Source organism: Scyliorhinus canicula, chromosome 1 (genome assembly GCF_902713615.1).
Source record: "Scyliorhinus canicula chromosome 1, sScyCan1.1, whole genome shotgun sequence".
NCBI lineage: Eukaryota > Metazoa > Chordata > Chondrichthyes > Carcharhiniformes > Scyliorhinidae > Scyliorhinus > Scyliorhinus canicula.
Genome location: NC_052146.1, coordinates 117,095,056 through 117,113,920, shown reverse-complemented (window position 1 = coordinate 117,113,920; position 18,865 = coordinate 117,095,056). Strand labels below are relative to the sequence as shown.

General features: G+C 49.5%; 1 protein-coding gene across 1 annotated transcript in view; it reads left to right on the top strand.

Moving 5' to 3' along the window:
* Positions 1–18,865, top strand: part of LOC119966592 (exostosin-1-like) — a 448,243-nt gene that overhangs the window by 359,911 nt on the left and 69,467 nt on the right. The window contains exons 5-6 of the mRNA XM_038798553.1: positions 15,271–15,403; positions 15,524–15,642. Coding sequence (XP_038654481.1) covers positions 15,271–15,403; positions 15,524–15,642 — 252 coding nt within the window. The remainder of the gene's footprint in view (positions 1–15,270; positions 15,404–15,523; positions 15,643–18,865) is intronic.

Here is an 18,865-nt window from a genome sequence, read left to right as displayed (position 1 = left end):
GCACATGCTTCCGGAGCAAGATGGGCCCGGGGATGGCCAGCCAGGTCGGGAGAGGGCATCCTGAGGACGACTTCCTAGGGAAAACAAGAAGACGTTCATAAGGTGTTTGATTAGTGGTAGTACAGAGGAGAGACCGGATTGAATGCAGGGCGTCGGGGATGACTTCTTGCCAACGGGGAATAGGGAGATCTCTGGACCGTAGGGCCAGCAGGATGGTCTTCTAAATGGTGCCATTCTACCGCTCGACCTGACCGTTACCCCTGGGGTTATAACTGGTCGTCCTGCTAGAGGCTATGCCCCTGCTGAGCAGGAACTGACGCAGTTCGTCACTCATAAAGGAGGACCCCCGGTGGCTGTGGATGTACGCGGGGTAACCGAACAGGGAGAAGATGGATAGGAGGGCCTTTATGACGGTTGTTGTGGTCATGTCAGGACAGGGAATGGCGAAAGGGTAGCGGGAGTATTCGTCGATAACACTCAAGAAATATGTGTTACGGTTGTTGGAGGGGAGGGGACCCTTGAAGTCTATACTGAGACGTTCAAAGGGGCGGGATGCCTTGAACAGATGCGCTCGTTCGGGGCGGTAGAAGTGCGGTTTGCACTCGGCGCAGACATGGCAGTCCCTGGTGACGGTCCTGACTTCCTCAACGGAGTAGGGCAGGTTACAGGTTTTAATAAAATGGTAGAAACGGGTGACCCCTGGATGGCAGAGGTCCTTGTGGAGGGGGCGGAGGCGGTCAATCTGCGCGCTGGCGCAGGTACCGCGGGATAGGGCATCGGAAGGCTTGTTGAGCTTCCCAGGACGATACAAGATATCGTAGTTGTACGTGGACAACTCGATCCGCCACCGCAAGATCTTGTCGTTCTTGATCTTGCCCCTCTGTGCATTGTCGAACATGAAAGCTAGTGACCGTTGGTCTGTGAGGAGGGTAAACCTCCTGCCGGCCAGATAGTGCCTCCAATGTCGCACGGCTTCAACTATGGCCTGTGTCTCCTTTTCCACCGAGGAATGGCGGATTTCGGAAGCGTGAAGGGTTCGTGAAAAGAAGGCCACGGGTCTGCCCGCTTAGTTCAGGGTGGCCGCCAGAGCTACGTCAGACGCGTCGCTCTCGACCTGGAATGGGAGGGACTCGTCGATAGTATGCATCGTGGCCTTTGCGATATCCACTTTGATGCGGCTAAAGGCCTGGCGGGCCTCCATCGACAGGGGAAAGGAGGTGGACTGGATGAGGGGGTGGTCTTTGTCAGCGTAGTTGGGGACCCACTGGGCATAATATGAGAAGAAGCCCAGGCAGCGTTTGAGGGATTTGAGGGTGTTGGGGAGGGGGAGCTCCATCAGGGGGCGCATGCGTTCGGGGTCGGGGCCTATCACTCCGTTACGCACTACCTAGCCAAGGATGGCTAGATGGTCGGTGCTAAACACGCACTTATCCTTATTGTAAGTTAAATTAAGGAGTTTTGCGGTTCAGAGGAATTTTTGGAGGTTGATGTCGTGGTCCTGCTGGTCGTGGCCGCAGATGGTGACGTTATCGAGATACGGGAAGGTGGCCCGTAAACCGTGCTTGTCGACCATTCGGTCCATCTCCCGTTGGAAGACCGAGACCCCATTTGTGACACTGAATGGAACCCTGTGGAAGTGGTAGAGGCGCCCATCTGCCTCAAACGCGGTGTACTTTCGGTCACTCACGCGGATGGGGAGCTGGTGGTAGGCGGACTTAAGGTCCACCGTGGAGAAGACTTTGTACTTCGCGATCCTGTTAACCAGGTCGGAAATACGAGGGAGAGGATACGCGTCCAGCTGCGTAACCCTGTTGATGGTCTGACTGTAATCGATGACCATCCGGTTTTTCTCCCCAGTCCGAACTACCAGCACTTGGGCTCGCCAGGGACTGTTGCTGGCCTCGATAACTCCTTCTTTAAGAAGCCTCTGGACCTCGGACCCGATGAAGGTCCGGTCCTGGGCATTGTATCGTCTGCTCCTAGTGGCGACAGGTTTACAATCTGGGGTGAGATTAGCAAACAAGGAAGGGGGGTCCACTTTGAGGGACGCGAGGCTGCAAACAGTACGAGGGGGAATAGGGCCGCCGAATTGAAAGGTCAAGCTCTGCAGGTTGCACTGGATCCAGGCCCAAGAGTGCCGGAGCGCATAGACGGGGGTGGATGAGGAGTTTGAAGTTTTTGAAGACCCTCCCCTGGACCGCGAGGTCAACTATGCAGAACCCGGTGATTTGGACTGAGTGCGAACCCGAGGCCAATTCAATCTTATGCTTAACTGGGTGATTGGGGAGCGCGCAGCGTCTTACCGTGTCGGGGTGGACGAAACTTTCCGTGTTTAAAGATTGCAGGCGCATTTGCAGCATGCGGGCTGGTGCGGAGGCAGTCAGGCTTGATGCGTAGCTCCATTCCAAAATTCTAGCTGATTAAATTGATGTACCATCAATTGGATTCAAGACACGATTAGGATCCGAACTGTGGCTTTAATCAGCTAGTTGTTAGCCCAGTGGTCGACTACAGAGTAAGGCCGACCGCTGGGAACTCTGGGTACTTATACCCCGCCTCGGAGGCGGGGTCTACTTGCCTCTCGACCAATTGGCGCGCAGTCACGTGACTAGTCCCAGCCAATCGGACGAGAGGCACATGACCAGCCAGAGCCAATGGGAAACCCATGCTCTGCACCAATGGCAGTGCTCACGTTCATACCACCACATCCACCCTCATCCCAAGAGAGAACAATCAACCTGCAGTTGTTTGCTTGTTGTGCACACTGCAGGGTGTTAGGCCTTCCCACAGTTAGATTAATACCTGCGGGAGCGGGATGATGCTCTTATGTGATCTTTAATTGTCCCTTAAAGAGCCTCAATTGGTGATGAAGGTGGAAAGCTCACCATAAGATAAAGATGCATGGCATTAAGGGTAAAGTAGTAGCATGGATAGAGGATTGGTTAATTAATAGAAAGCAAAGAGTGGGGATTAATGGGTGTTTCTCTGGTTGGCAATCAGTAGCTAGTGGTGTCCCTCAGGGATCCGTGTTGGGCTCACAATTGTTCACAATTTGCATTGATGATTTGGAGTTGGGGACCAAGGGCAATGTGTCCAAGTTTGCAGATGACACTAAGATGAGTGGTAAAGCGAAAAGTGCAGAGGATACTGGAAGTCTGCAGAGGGATTTGGATAGGTTAAGTGAATGGGCTAGGGTCTGGCAGATGGAATACAATGTTGACAAATGTAAGGTTATCCATTTTGGTAGGATTAACAGCAAACGGGATTATTATTTAAACGATAAAATATTAAAGCATACCGCTGTGCAGAGAGACCTGGGTGTGCTAGTGCATGAGTCACAGAAAGTTGGTTTACAGGTGCAACAGGTGATTAAGAAGGCAAATGGAATGTTGTCCTTCATTGCTAGAGGGATGGAGTTTCAGACTAGGGAGGTGATGTTGCAATTGTATAAGGTGTTAGTGAAGCCACACCTGGAGTATTGCGTTCAGTTTTGTCTCCTTACTTGAGAAAGGACATACTGGCACTGCAGGGTGTGCAGAGGAGATTCACTAGGTTAATCCCAGAGCTGAAGGGGTTGGATTATGAGGAGAGGTTGAGTAGACTGGGACTGTACTCGTTGGAATTTAGAAGGATGAGGGGGGATCTTATAGAAACATTTAAATTATGAAAGGAATAGATAGGATAGATGCGGGCAGGTTGTTTCCACTGGCGGGTGAAAGCAGAACTAGGGGACATAGCCTCAAAATAAGGGGAAGTAGATTTAGGACAGAGTTTAGGAGGAACTTCTTCACCCAAAGGGTTGTGAATCTATGGAATTCCTTGCCCAGTGAAGCAGTTGAGGCTTCTTCATTACATGTTTTTAAGGTAAAGATAGATAGTTTTTTGAAGAATAAAGGGATTAAGGGTTATGGTGTTCGGGCCGGAAAGTGGAGCTGAGTCCACAAAAGATCAGCCATGATCTCATTGAATAGTGGAGCAGGCTCGAGGGGCCAGATGGCCTACTCCTGCTCCTAGTTCTTATTTTCTTATGTTCTTATAGGTCTTCCTGCCCCAGACTTAATCGAGGTGGTGGTAGCTGCCACCCTCCCACCTGCTCTTCCTGCCTCCGACCATACCACTAGAGGGGACAGAGGATTCCTCCCCATATTACTGAACTGGTAATCCAGAAGCCTGGGCTGATAACTCTGAGAATGTGTTCAAAACTCATCGGGTGGGATTTTCCCTTCTAGGGACTAAGCCCCCAGGCTCACCGGAAAACGGGAAAGAATCACTCCGGACTTTTTCCTCAAAGGTCCGGGGTGATTCTCCATTTTCAAGGGGACTAGCAGAGCCCCAGTGTGTGTCCCGCAGCTCTGGCTGCTGGCGGGGCCCTGCTAGCCAGACCGCATAGCCACGCATGCGCACAGCGGCTGCAAGTGGGTCCACCTCAGCACAGGCGCCGCCGACATAGCGGAGCCCACGTGGAGGAAGGTTGGTCCCTCCCAGATCGCGATGGCCGCCTATCGGTGGCCCCCAATCGCGAGCCTGGCCACCGCTGAGCCCCCCGGAGTCAGATACCTCCCCCACCAAGACCACCACCGTGCCCGCGGGTCCCAGCTCCCACTGGGTGGTACCACATGTAAACCACACCGGCGGGAGTTCGGCCGGTCGGCCGCGGAGAATCGGGAAGCGCCGTCGCACCGGATTTCAGTCGTGAACGGTTATTCTCTGCCCCCGCGCCGGGCGCGATTCCGGCACAGAGGGTTGGAGAATCCCGCCCGACGCATGTCAATTTCGGAATCTTAATTTAATTTTAAAATCTCAGCAAGTATAAAGCTGGTATCGAAACTGACTGATGAAGTTACCCAATAAACCAAATATCCTTTAGAAAAGAAAACCCGCTGTGCTTACCTAGTCTGGCTCATATGTCACTCACACCCACCACCAACATGATTGGTTCTTAACTACCCTCAAAAGTGGCCTCAGAAACATGCTCAGTTATGCCCTACTTTCGCACTGTCTGGGGAACAACGTATCTTCTGAATTCCTTCGTCAGATTGTATTCATTTTCTTACAGTTTTGTGTTCATGCTCATGATGTTTTTGGACTTGGAGATATTTGTACATAATGTGTTGACTGATAATGAAATGTGGAATGTTTGTGGAATGGAGAATATATTGTGGTGCTGATATATATTTGAAGCAGTGAATCAATTGTGAGGCATCATCTGCCTGACATAGAAACACAAGACCAAATATTCTTGTTATGAGTGATTTTTTAGCTGTTGTATGAGTTTCTGGGACATTATGATACAGCTACAAAACCGTTTAGATACATTTTCTCCAATTAAAGATTGGGAAGATCAAAGCCATTGTCTATCTGTCCCCATGTGAGACTAACCCAGACTATTACAACCTTTGTGTCCTAACTGACCATAAGCTCCCGATTCCATATCCTCAACACCATCAAGAAAGACCACCTACATCTAGCTCTGTAACATCACCTGTCTCTGCCCCGCCACAGCTCATCTGCTACTTAAACCCTCATCCATGCCTTTGTTACCTCTCAACTCAAGTATTCCAATGTTCTCCTGTTTGCCGTCACACCTAGCACCCTGTGTAAGCGTCAGTTCATCCAAAACTCTGCGGCTAATATCTAACTTCCACCTAGTCTAATTCAGTTGTCATTTCCGTGCCACATTAGCTGCAGGCCCAGCAATGCACCGATTTTCGGTTTGCACCCTGTCGCAGAGAAGGTGCGCAGAATTCAACAGGCCCCCGCCCCGACTGATGCTTCGCAGCTTCATTCTTTTCTCGGCCTCATAAATTATTACGGGACGTTCCTCCCCAATCTGGCAACTACGCTGGCCCCGTTGCATCTTCTGTTGAAGAAGAATCTCACCTGGGTTTGGGGTCAGCCACAAGAAACCGCTTTCTGGCAGGTGAAACAGCAATTGTCGTTGTCTGGGTTACTAACCCACTATGATCCTGGAAAGCCTTTGCTCATCACGTATGATGCATCCCCATATGGTATTGGGGCCGTCCTGTCCCACAAGATGGAGAACGGAGCCGAGTGGCCGATATCTTTCGCCTCCCACGCATTGACTGCAGCAGAAAAGAAGTACGTGCAGATTGAGAAGGAGGTCCTGGCGGTGGTCTTTGCAGTGAAACGCTTCCACCAGTATATTTACGGCCGCCACTTCACTATTGTGACTGATCATAAGTCTCTGCTTGGACTTTCCCGAGAGGATAAGCCAATTCCACCCATTGCCTCTGCACGGATCCAGCGCTGGGCTTTGTTGCTCGCTGCCTACGGGTATTCTCTGGAGCATTTTACCAGGGACCCAGATAGCTGCACTGCACTGAGCTGATTGCTTTTGTCGACCGGCCCCATGTCAAACCCCATGACAGGTGAGGTTGTTGCAACCCTAAATTTTATGGACTCCTTACCTGTCATGGCATCGCAGATCTGTGAGTGGCCTAGACAGATCCAGTCCTGTCAAATGTTCGGCACATAGTCCTGTATGATGGGCAGCATAGACAGCTTCTAAGCGAGTCGCGGGCAATTTCCTCCAAGCTGTCAGAATTTAGCGTGGGAGAAGGTATCCTCTTCTGTCCCGGAAAAAGGACAGGAGCTGATACTAAAGGATTTGCAAAATGGGCATCCGAGTGTGACCAAAATGAAAATGTTGGCCCGGAGTTGTGTCTAGTGGCCAGGTCTCGACGCCGACATTGAGAAGGTGGCCCAAAACTGCTCCATTTGCCAGGAGCATCAGAAGCTTCCGCCGGCCGCGCCCCTACATCACTGGGAATGGCCAGGACGGCCTTGGGTGTGCTTGCATGCGGATTTTGTCGGCCCTTTCCAAGGATCCATGTTCCTTTTATTAATCGATGCCCAATCTAAATGGCTAGAGGTCCGTAAAATGATAGGCACAATATCCTGCGCAATGATCGAGAAGATGCGTTTGCCTTTCAGCACGCATGGCCTCCCCGATGTGCTCGTCACGGACAATGGCACTCCTTTCACAAGTGAGGTGTTTGCGAGGTTCATGAAGATGAACGGTTGGACGTTCAAACAGGGCCTAAAGAAACAAACAGTCTTCTGGGTCGATGGACACTAGACTGGATCATTTTTTGTTTTTGTATAGGACCACTCCACATGCCGTGACTGGGGTAGCTCCCGCGGAACTCCTAATGAGCTGGAGACTTCACACCCCCTTGCATGTTTTTCCTGTTTTTCCTGGACATTGGCGCCAAAGAACTTCGCACTCAAAAACGGCAGGAGCATGGCCTTTCTCGGTATCGGCCGATTCGGCAGTTTCGCCTGGTGACCCGGTGTTCATTCGAAATTTTGCTGGTGGTGCCCAATGGGTCCTTGCCGTTAACTTTCGACGAAAGGGCCTGATCTGTTACCAGGTGCAAGCCCAGGGCCGTCTTCAACGCAAACATTTAGGCTACGTTTGGACCAGAAGGCCACCACTTCCAAAGATTCCCCGCCCCCGGAGTTCACTTCTACAGCTGCAGAGACCAGACACAATAGAGATCCAGCGTATCGTGTATCGCACATACTACCTGCGGCAAAATGAGTCTGACGCCCTCCTTTGCCAGGGTCTTCGATGGATCCCTTGGACTTTGGCGGGGAGGGATGTTATAACCTGCCAGATTATTATTGGCTGGGGACTAATGGCAATCCCACAATCCTTAGTGAGTATGAGCTCACCTGCATAAATAGAGCTGGTCAGTGTGGAACCAGCAGAGAGGAGTGAGCAAGGGTGGAGTACTGCTCTTGTATATATGTAATTGTAAATAAAGTTGTTTCTTTTCGATTCTACAAACTCGTGCTGGATTCTTCGTGGCCCCCACAAAACCATCATTGCAGCTGTGACTTCAGCTACCTTGGCCGTAAACTTTGAAATTTAAGTCACTTCACCTCTCTATCCCTCTCTCCTCCTTTAAGACATTCCTTAAAACCTACTTATTTGATCAAACTTTGGTTCATCTGCCCTGATATTCTGTTTATCTGGCTTTGTGGCCAATTTTATTTGATGACATCCTGGTATGTCCCAACATTGGTACAACGTAAATTGGTGTTGTTAATTAGTCATAACTAAGGAGGATAAAGGAGGAACGATTCAGGTCTGCAAAATGTTGAGAGCGATTCATGGTGTGAGAGTAACCAGTCTTTTTCGCACAAAACAGTGCATGTTGATTCCCAGGAGGCTGGTCTAAAATGAGCAAGTGCCAGGTATGATAAGAGTTTCGAGAATAAAGATGGGCTGCAAGATTGATCGACAAGTAGCACAGGCTCTAATACTGTGTCTATTAGCTAAGCAGATTTGTAGGTATCATCTTATGGTGGGAGGATGTGACTGATAATTTGTAAGGCTAAGTATCAACTGAGACAATCAAATACAAAATGGAATGTGATGATTGCAATTACTCTGAAGCAACAGACCAAAGTGGAATAGTCGAGACGCGAGGAGAGATAAATATTATAGAGTATGGCATGGCTACCTTTAAGGAGTGGAAGGATTTAGTCAGAATTATCTCTTTTCAAATTAATAGATGGAGTAGAGTCCGTAATAGTGTAGATTGTATCCGGATGGATTTGTTTATTGTCACGTGTCCCGAGCTATAGTGAAAAGTATTTTTGACATTGCACCTCAAACAGATCATTTAGTACATGAAAAGAAAAGAAAATACATAATAGGGCAACACAAGGTACACAATGTAAATACCTAGACACCAGCATTGGGTGAAGCATACTGGGATGTAGTATTAATTAGGTCAGTCCATAAGAGGGTCATTTAGGAGTCTGATAACATCGGGGGAAGAAGCTGTTTCTGAATCTGTTCGTGCGTGTTCTCAGACTTTTGTATATCCTGCCTGATGGAAGCAGTTGGAAGAGTGAATAAGCCGGGTGGGAGGGATCTTTGATTATGCTGCCCGCTTTCCCAAGGCAGTGGGAGGTGTAGATAGAGTCAATGGATGGGAGGCAGGTTTGTGTGATGGACTAGGCTGTGTTCACAACCCTCTGAAGTTTCTTGCGGTCTTGGGCCAAGCAGCTGCCATACCAGACTATGATGCAGCCAGATAGGATACTTTCTATGGTACACCTGCAAAAGTTGGTAAGAGTCAGTGTGGGCATGCTGAATTTCCTTAGTTTCCCGAGGAAGTATAGGCGCTGTTGTGCTTTCTTGGGGGTAGTGTCAACGTGGGTGGACTGAGACAGATTGTTGGTGATGTGTACCCCTGGGAGTTTGAAGCAATAATAGAAAAGAATGTATAAGGTGCATTGATAGTATAATATAACAATGAGCAGGACATGGAACCTGGGTAGGCATGGGAGGACGCACGACGTTATCGCCAGGGCCAGCTTGCACACGGCGCTCTGATTGCCTCCAGGTTCACCGATTAGGAGGGAAGGAGTGGAGAGCGCAGTGGGGGGGGGGGGGGGGGGGGGGTGCTGCTTTTCAGGGGCACGGACACCACATCCCAGACCCACACCCCCTCACCTCCCACACCGCCTAACTACCCGCCCCTCCATTATGCATATCCGCGGCACTACGAGCTGGAGGCCTTGGGTTGGCAGTAACAACCAGCCTGGTCCACGAGATGTAGGGTGATGACAACCCGCTCTGCGATGAGCTCCAAATCGTATGACAACGTCTGACTCGTGCCCACAGTCGCACCTTCCACCTGGATGATCCCTGCATGCGAGCTGGCCAGTCCATCACACGGTCCCGTTGAATCCCTGGGGTGCTGGGGATGGTTGGGGTAGGGGGGTTGGAAGGGAGAGTGGGGCTCACTGGTCCCCCCACAGGGCTTGCACTGGTCCCCCGCCAACCGCCACCCCCTTCTCGGCCAGTCCGGACCGGCCCACCCTCACAACCATCAGACAGAGCACCGAGGCAGGTTTCAACAGTGTTGACAGATGTTTATTGTGGAGAAATATATACAGTCTGTGCCCTGCACCCGTGCCAACCTAACAGGTGGCTTAACTTTATGGCTTTAACACTAAGCCTAGGTGGTTCCCCAGATGATACAGCAGGAGTGGAGGCAGTCTGTTGTGATTCCTGCCCTGCAACAAGGGTCCCCGTTGGTGCTCGTCTCCTGGGGTGACCCAGCCTAGCTGGGCCTGGCCGCTGCTTGGGTGTCCCAGGTAGCGTCCCTGTTCTGCCCGCTGCCCACCAGATGCACCAGGATTTGTGGAGGGGGGAAAGGGGGGGGGGGAAGGAAGTATTGCGCTGTTCTGGCACCTCCCCTGCAGGTGTCACCGGCACGGGCCCCTTCACCTCCTCCTCCCTCAGGGTGCCCGATGGCCCCTGGGCTAATCCATTGGGGAGACAGCTGTGATGGAAAGTCTGTGTCCTCCTCCGACCCGAACTCCGGGATGTCCCGGGTCTCGGGCGGAGGACTGTTGTTCGGACTGCTCTCCTTGTCAATGCTCGGCCGCCTGGTGGGGGGGGGGGGGGGGGGGGGGGTCAATGGTTCTGGCATTGGCTCCGGATGGACTGGCCCCATCTCCAGCAGCTCCTGTAAGACACAAAATTGCATGTATGGTTAGACAACGGGCCGGGGTGGAGTGGGGTGAGGAGGCTGCGCAAGGCAGGCCGCACGTGCGTCATGGGGATCCGCAACTATGCAAAAAGGAGCTTTGACAAAGAGTCATCTGGACTCTAAATTTTAGCTCTTTTCTCTCTCCCTACAGATGCTGCCAGACCTGCTGAGATTTTCCAGCATTTTCTCTTTCATTTCAGATTCCAGCATCCGCAGTAATTTGCTTTTATACAGAGTCTCACTTGCTCGCCTGCCGCCGAACTCACCCTCGGTGACCTCCCTTTCCTCCGGGCTGCCAACCATGTCTAGTGCCCATTTCCGGGCATGCTGAGGGGCCACATTTCTGGTGGTCCCCCTCCTGTCTTCTCCCGCTCTCGGCAGTTGTGCGCGGTCTTCTCCTGGCTAAACACAAACAGCAAAACCATTAGATGGTCGACGCATGCAGCCCAGGGGCTGGGTAGATGGTGGCCTCAGTGGCCAGGGTACCCGGCCATGAAGGCTGGCATAGGCGCTGGCATGTGGGGCAGGGTGGAGAGGGGCCGGATTGCGGTTGTGTGGGGGGGGGGGGGGGGGGTGTGTTTTCGTGTCAGGTGCACAGCGTTGCCTACTCACCCTGGCCGCCCTGAGGAGGTTGTGGAGTTTCTTCCTGCACTGCATGCCAGTCTGGGCGATGTTTCCCATGGTACTACCTCTGCCACCTGTGCCCAGGCACGGCGGATGGCAGCACCTAGCGGCCTTCCTCCCGGGCTGGGGTACAGGGTCACCACCTCTCCTCCATGGCATCCAGGAGGGTGTTCTAGCTCAGCGTCCCTGAACCATGGCGCTGCTCTCCTTCCAGCCATCTTGTTGACTGGGATGGTGTGTGTTGGGGAATGGATGGTTTTAAGTGCAGTTGCGCGTGTGGGCCAATCATAGACCCAGCGAATCCGGCACCGTTCGCATGGAATTGATGTGTTCCATGTGGCGATGGTGCTAGCCCATTTAAAGTAACTGATCGGTGCAGCTGTTGCGCCATTTCTTATGTCGTAAAACGTCACTGTTTCCACGCTGGCGTCAGCACTTAGTCTCCAAATCGGAGAATCCAGCCCCATATCAGGCTCAATAACTCAGATTGCTGATTTTTCATCAGAATCGGGGTGGGTTAGAGATGCAAGAGTTTTTCACCAAACCGAGTCAAGGAAAGGAAGAAAGGGACAAGGTGTGATAGGGTGTAGACCGAGAGTTTAATGACAAACAAGATGGTGGTGCAAGGAGATGATAATGGAAGAAGGAAAGAAATCAGCGGATGGCTCCAGAGGAGGTGTAAATGGCAACAGTAACATCATTACCGGCATCTGCTGTCCAAAGAAACTGGAACAGTGGTTATGATCATGAAATTGTTCAACTTGATATCGAGTCCGGAAGGCCGTCTTTAAAAGAAGAGATGCTACTCCTTTGTGTTCATTGGAGCAAGATAAGAGGCCGAAGACACAGAGGCCAGAGTGGAATGTAGAATTAAAGAGCTACCAGCTTTAGCATTCTCCTTGACCTTGGCCATTTTTCATGTGTAGGTGTCAGTGGGCTATTTGACTACAGGATACAAGAGGCTCCTGAACCCATCCCCACTGATATCCGCACGTATCCGCTTTTGAACAGAATCAACCATTTATCCCAGATGTGGCGAGGCTGATACTGTCCAAACAAACTCAGTAGAGACCATAGTTGAAACCCTGGACATTCTTGGCCTGCAAGAATCAGTTCCATGTTCTCTGAGCCACTGAGGGATGACTCTCTGCAGAGTGACTTTAAAATGTATTCAACAGCTGTCATCATTCTGCCCAGGGGAATAAATATATATTACTGTCGCAGAGATACACAGGTGAGTAAGTGCACACACCCACCCATTCTCCTATAAAGTACATGTCCCTACCCACCCCCACACACAGCCGCTCCCACACAAAGACACTCAGACCCCATCACCACCCATCATCACAGCCACATGCTCACCTGCACACCCATCCTAAACATGCATACCGACACATGCATTGATACATGCGCATACCACTCACCTGCACATATACTGCATACCTGCACACATCACCGCACAAACACACTCAACACAAACACATGGCAGAGAAAGAGCTTAACAAAGCATTGCCAAATTAGGAGGGAGGAGAAACAGGTGGTGACACTCTGATCAATGACAGCGGCGGCCTTTCTATAAAGAAACTTGGCTCCTCAACTTGATCAACGGTCAATGAATCAATTAGTTGTTGCATTTCCCATAATAAATTCAGAGTCATTATTCTCCACCTGTGAACTGGTGCTGAATGGATTTAATTCTGAACTCAATGTACCGTGGAATCGGCTGAGCTGGGCTCCTCAATCCATTTATTATGTGCACAGTAAGGTTCCTGTTTCTGCCCGGTTGCTCAGCTGATGAAGACACCACTTTGACTAGTTCTGGTCGATAGAATTAAGGAAATGTTTGACTGGCACACTGATAATGGATCTTAAGAAAAGGTCAGCAGGTAACCGGAGTGTTGAAGTTCACTTATTTCCTCTGGATGCTTTGAGAAACTGAATGAGATAAAGCAGACTCCTGTGTAATGTTCGGCAATTCTCCAATGCAGCAACAAAGGATGACTCCTGCATGAATTTCAAACACATCCATTCACCAGGTGAAGCATTTACATTGCAAAACAATGGATTTCAAATTTAATTATTTCCTGATCGATGCCATCGACCATTAGAATTTCTGCATCCAAATTTCTATTAAGGGCAGAGAGAGGGAGAGAGTGGTCAGTGAATTACAATTAGGCTCAGGGGACTTGGCCAGGGAAAGCAAAAAAAATAAAAAATCTTTGTGAGTTCATTGCTGCCAGGCATGCAGGAACGTGCGGGTGGGCATGAGGTCAGAATTGGAGGAGCGTGAGGATTGTAAGGTTGGAGGACGTTATACAGGTAGGGAGGAGTGAGGCCATGAAGGGATTTGAAAACAGGGACGCCGGATCAGGAACCAGGTCTGCGAGCACAGGGGTGATGGGTGAACAGGACTTCAGCAATTTGAGCCACGGACTGTAGAGTTTATGGATGAGCTCATGTTTTCTGAGGGTGGAGTACCAGCCAGGAGGCCTTTGGCATTGTCAAGTCTGTAGACGACAAAGGTACAGATGAAGTAATTGCCAATTGCCAATTGATCAAAAGGTGTTATACCGTAGAATGCCTGATGGTGAAGGATAGAACTTGAGCCAATCTTTAGATACTTTCATAAGTATATATTCACAGAATTGCACATTGCAAATACACAAATCCCAACCCAACAACAGTTTCTGTCCGCTCCTATTTTTAGGAACACAAGTGAACCCCCCCCCCCCATTAGTCTCCACTACCTAAATACATTTAAAAACAATCAAAAGACAATTAACAAAGGAGATTCAGAATTGATTTGTTGTAGGGCTATCCCAACTTAATTGCCCGAGAGAAAGGTTGAATTTCTGGGCTAATTGAGTTGAAAAATGCAATGTAATAAAATTGATCCACCTTTAACGTCCATTGCCAGCATCAGGCATCTCAAATCTGTGAATACACCAGATTGTTATGGGCCAGGGTTTAGAGAATACCAAAGTATATCATGGCGTTCACCTGACCCACAACTGTTTATAGATTTTGGTTATGAGGAGCACAAGGGCCTGCCTTTCAGGTGTTATTCAACAAGAGGCCTTAAGCATTTTAATCAAAACAAAGTTTATTCTACGAATTCAGTTAACATTTTATGAACACACACAGTAAGCACTTTTTATCAACTACAAATTCCCCACACAGCTACAGTTCTCTCTCTCTCTATATATATATATATATAACACTTAATAACTTCCCTTTCTGCTGTTTCAACTTGATAACAACATCCAATAAAGCCAGAAAAACCTTTTTTACCAAAACAGTAGGTTTGAATTCTTTACAGAAAACAGTTAGAATTTTAAATTGTCAAGTGATCTGGACACCTTTTAACATACAGAGAGAGAGAAGAAGCCTTCTTTTTCTGAAACCAGCTTCCAACAGTGTAAACTGAAAGTAAAACCCAGAGCCACAGCCCAGCTCCAGCTCAAAACGAAAGTAAAAGCCAGAGCTTCAGCCCAGCTCCACCCACACAATGACATCACTGAAGCTATGTGATAATGGAACACATTTCTTAAAGGGACACTCGCATGACAAGATGCAGAGTAGAGATTTCAATGCTCAGTTCCAACGTGAGCAAACCCTTGTTCTTGGATGATTATCCCTATCATATCAGTGTGGACAGATCAATATTCTCCACTGTATGCTGCCTTATGGCTTTTAAGAATGAGCTCAGCAGTTTTAGCACCACTTCCACACTGAATTGGGGACAGTTTTGTGCCATAGAGCCACGTCCTACAGAAAGGAGTTTGAGCCTGCAGAACTTTATGGTCAACAGAGAGAATGGAAATTTTCATCTCCTCAACCCAGATTGGATGGAACTAGAGCTCAGCAGAAAGGACAACATATTAAACCACCCCGCATCACCCAAAGCCCAACCCCCGCCCCTTCCTCTGATGGTCAGGTTCCAACTCAACACATCTTGATATGAGGAAGGACTCAACCTCAAACTATGAAAGGAACAAAACATAAAGTCAATCAACCAAGGAGCACATTTAAAAGTGCTCATTTCATTATCTGGATGAAGCAGTTGCTTTTCTGTTGATGATTGACCCAGTTCATTACTTCTTTTCAGATCATTAAAGATAGAATATTCACACATGTTTCACGAAATAAATTTATGTGGAACAAACTGCCTGGAGGATTATTTGTGTTGCCGCAATACTCTACACATGCAGCAGATTACCCCTTCTACTATTTGGATGAGGGTAAGTGTGAAAATTCAATCCTTGATGAATAACCCTGCAGGAATTCATTGTATTGTTCATGCTGATACACTGCTTCTCAATTCTGATTGATTGGTGTGGTTGTTATTTTTTTGTTCACAGGTTTAACTCCCAAGAAAGAGTTCACGGGGTTGATTTATGCAGTCTCGCCCCTGGTCTCACAATCCCAGCCCATCATCAAGTTAATCTTAGCATTGGCAAAATCCAAGTACTGTGCACAGGTATGTAACAAATACCGTATACGTGCTCCTTTGTCACTTTTCTTCCTGTGTTTTTTCATTTCTTTGCTTTATCTGCTATTCTCCGTCCACTGTGCCACTGAGTGACCCTGATGTGAGGAGGGAAGAACACCATCTGGCAGCCATATTCTGTACCTATACCTGAACTTTAGGTTACTGAAACATCATAGCAGGTTTACTATCTAAAGAATAATATGAAAGACAAACTTGCATTTGTACGGTACCATTCACAACTGCAAGGTGCTTCAGAGTAAACAGAGTACTTCTAAAGTGTAGTCACTGTTCTATGAAATGTGGCAGCCAATTTGTGCACAGCAAGCTCCCACAAACAGCAATATCTTTTTTTTTCGAAATGTTTTTTATTGGGTTTTCGAACATAGTGGGCGGGATTCTCCGACCCCCCCACCAGGTCGGAGAATCCCCGGGGGGGGGGGGGGGGGGGGGGGGGGCGGTGAGAATCCCGCCCCACCGCTCTGACTCCAGCTGCCGTATTCTCCGGCGCCAGCTTTCGTTGGGGGCAGGGATCACGCATGCCAGTCGGGGGCCATCGGCAGTGGCACCCCTGGCAATTCTCCGGGCCCCGATGGGCCGTGTGGCCGTCCATTTTTGGCCAGTCCCGTCAGCATGAAATCGACATGGTCCCACATGGCGGGATCTGGTTGGTAGGATGGCTGGTGCGGTCCTCGTAGGGGGCGCGGGGTGATCCAGCCCTGGGGGGGGGGCCCCATGGTGGTCCTGGCCCGCGATCGGGGCCCACCAATCTGCGGGTGGGCCTGTGCTGTGGGGGCACTCCATTCTTCTGCGCCGGCTTCCGTAGGGCTCCTCCATGGTCAGTGTGGAGAAGACACCCCCTGCGCATGCGCAAGAATATGCTGGCCGATCTGCGCATGCGCTAACTCGCATGCCCCTTTGGGGCCAACCACTCCGGCACCGGCCTAGCCCCCAGACGTGCGGAGGATTCCGCAACTTCCGGTTGGCCCGACGCCGGAGTGGTTCACGCCGGTCTTGGCGAGGACGCGGGCCAATTCGCCGATTGCGGCAGAATCCCGCTCAGTGTATTTACAGGTGTGCACAAAGAAAAAAAATGCGAAGGTAATACAAACAAGATAAAAACAACAATGCTACATATTTATCAAAATCATGTAAATAACAAGTAAGGAAAAACAAGAAGTGAGGGGGGATAAAAACTGGGGAAGTGTATATACATCGAGGTACTGGAGAGACAAGTGCAGTAGACTTGTATACATGTCTTGTGTATTTTTTCATTGTTTTTTGAAACAAAGAGAGTACATACATCACCAGTAATACAAATTGATCGGGGGGGGGGCCTGGCCCTGGGTGGCACCCTGGTGCTGCCTGCCTCTCCCAGTCGGTTTTCGCTGATGTTGCGCGTTTGCCTCTACTTGGGCCGTTCGTCGTTTCATCCTCCTCTACTTTCTCATTCTCTGTTGCTGTGTTTGCCATGGTCTTTGTCATTTCCTGTGCTCTCCTTCCAGTTTGTGTTCCCTCGTCCTCCCCCCCCCCCCCCCCCCGCCCCCACGCCCCGGTTCCCCTCTATTGTTCTTTGCCTCCTGTCTTTCCCTCTTTCCCCCCTCTCTGCTCCCCCTCCCTCCCCCCTAACCACTCCTCCGCCCCTCCCTCTCCCTCCCTGCAGTTCATCTTTCTTTTCTATTGATTTTGGCTGCCCCCTTTTGCACTGCTCCCCACCCCACCCCCCGGGCCTTTGTCTCCTTCCTTCTCTTTTCTCATGTTTTGGCTACTTTCCCCTGGCCCTTGGATACTTGATTATTTATCAGCCTGTTTGTTGGCCACAAACTGGTCCCCGAACAGTTGGGTGAATGGCTCCCATGTTCTGACTAAGCCATCGTCCGACCCTCAGATGGCGAATTTGATTTTCTCCATTTGGAGAGATTCCGATAGGTCGGACAGCGAGTCTGCAGCTTTGGGTGGTGCTGCTGACCGCCAGCCAAGCAGGATTCTACGGCGGGCGATCAGGGAGGCAAAGGCAAGGCATCCGCCCTCCTCCCCATGAATAGATCTGGCTGGTCTGAAACCCCGAAGACCGCCACTTTCGGGCACGACTCCACCCTCATCCCCACCTCTTTGGACATTGCCTCGAAGAAGGCTGTCCAGTACCCAGCGAGTCTGGGGCAAGACCAGAACATGTGGGCGTGGTTGGCCAGACCCCCTTGGCACGGGTCCCATCTGTCCTCCACCTCCAGAACAGCAACATCTTAATGGCTAGATTATTAGATTATCTGTTTTACTGATATTAGTTGAAGAATAAATATTGGCCAGAATATCAGGGAGAATTGCCCTGCTCTTTGAAAAAATGAAATAGTGCCATTGAATTTTTACAAACGTCTGAAAGGACAGATGGGGTTTAAGTCTAACGTCTCATCCAAACAACAGCATCTCGGGAGTGGCACGGTGGCGCAGTGGTTTGCACTACTGCCTCATGGCGCTGAGGACCCGGGTTTGATCCCGGCCCCAGGTAACTGTCCATGTGGAGTTTGCACATGCCCCCGTGTCTGTGTGTGTCTCGCCCCCCCCTTCCCAAAAAAAAATCCAAAGGTGTGCAGAGTTTGGTCATGCTAAATTGCACCTTAATTGGAAAAAAAAAAATAGTGGGTACTCTAAATTTATTTTTAAAAAAGAGATGGGCAAAAAATGCAGGTCCAACCAGCAACGCCCATATCTTATGAAAGAATTTTTAAAAATCAACCAAATATGACAATAATGAGACGAAATATCACCATTTTACAAAATTAGATAAGAAAGAAAGGAGTAGAAGGAAACGTTGGTAGGGTTGGATAAAGTAGAGTGGAAGGAGGTATTTAAGTCAGAAATCTGTGCTGTAAATTCTATGTAATCTATAACAATAATCATACTCAGTTTTTATCTGGCTGAACTGTTTTGATTGGTCAGTTCAAAAGGTACATCTATTGGTGCGTTTATTCGATGTATGGTACCTGATGCACATGGGACAGGTACAGAATTGCAGCAAGTGATGCATGTGCACCATGGTGGCAGCGATAGGGTGGGGAGCTTTCAAAGAACTAAAGCAGGGGAAGATAAGGGGGGGCCCAATAAAGTTACCCTCGCTGCGGAGATTATTTCTATGAGGGATTGGGATAGCATGGGAGAGGTCGTTGAGATGATGAAATTGGGTAAGTCTGGAAAAATGGTGGGGACAATTATTTGA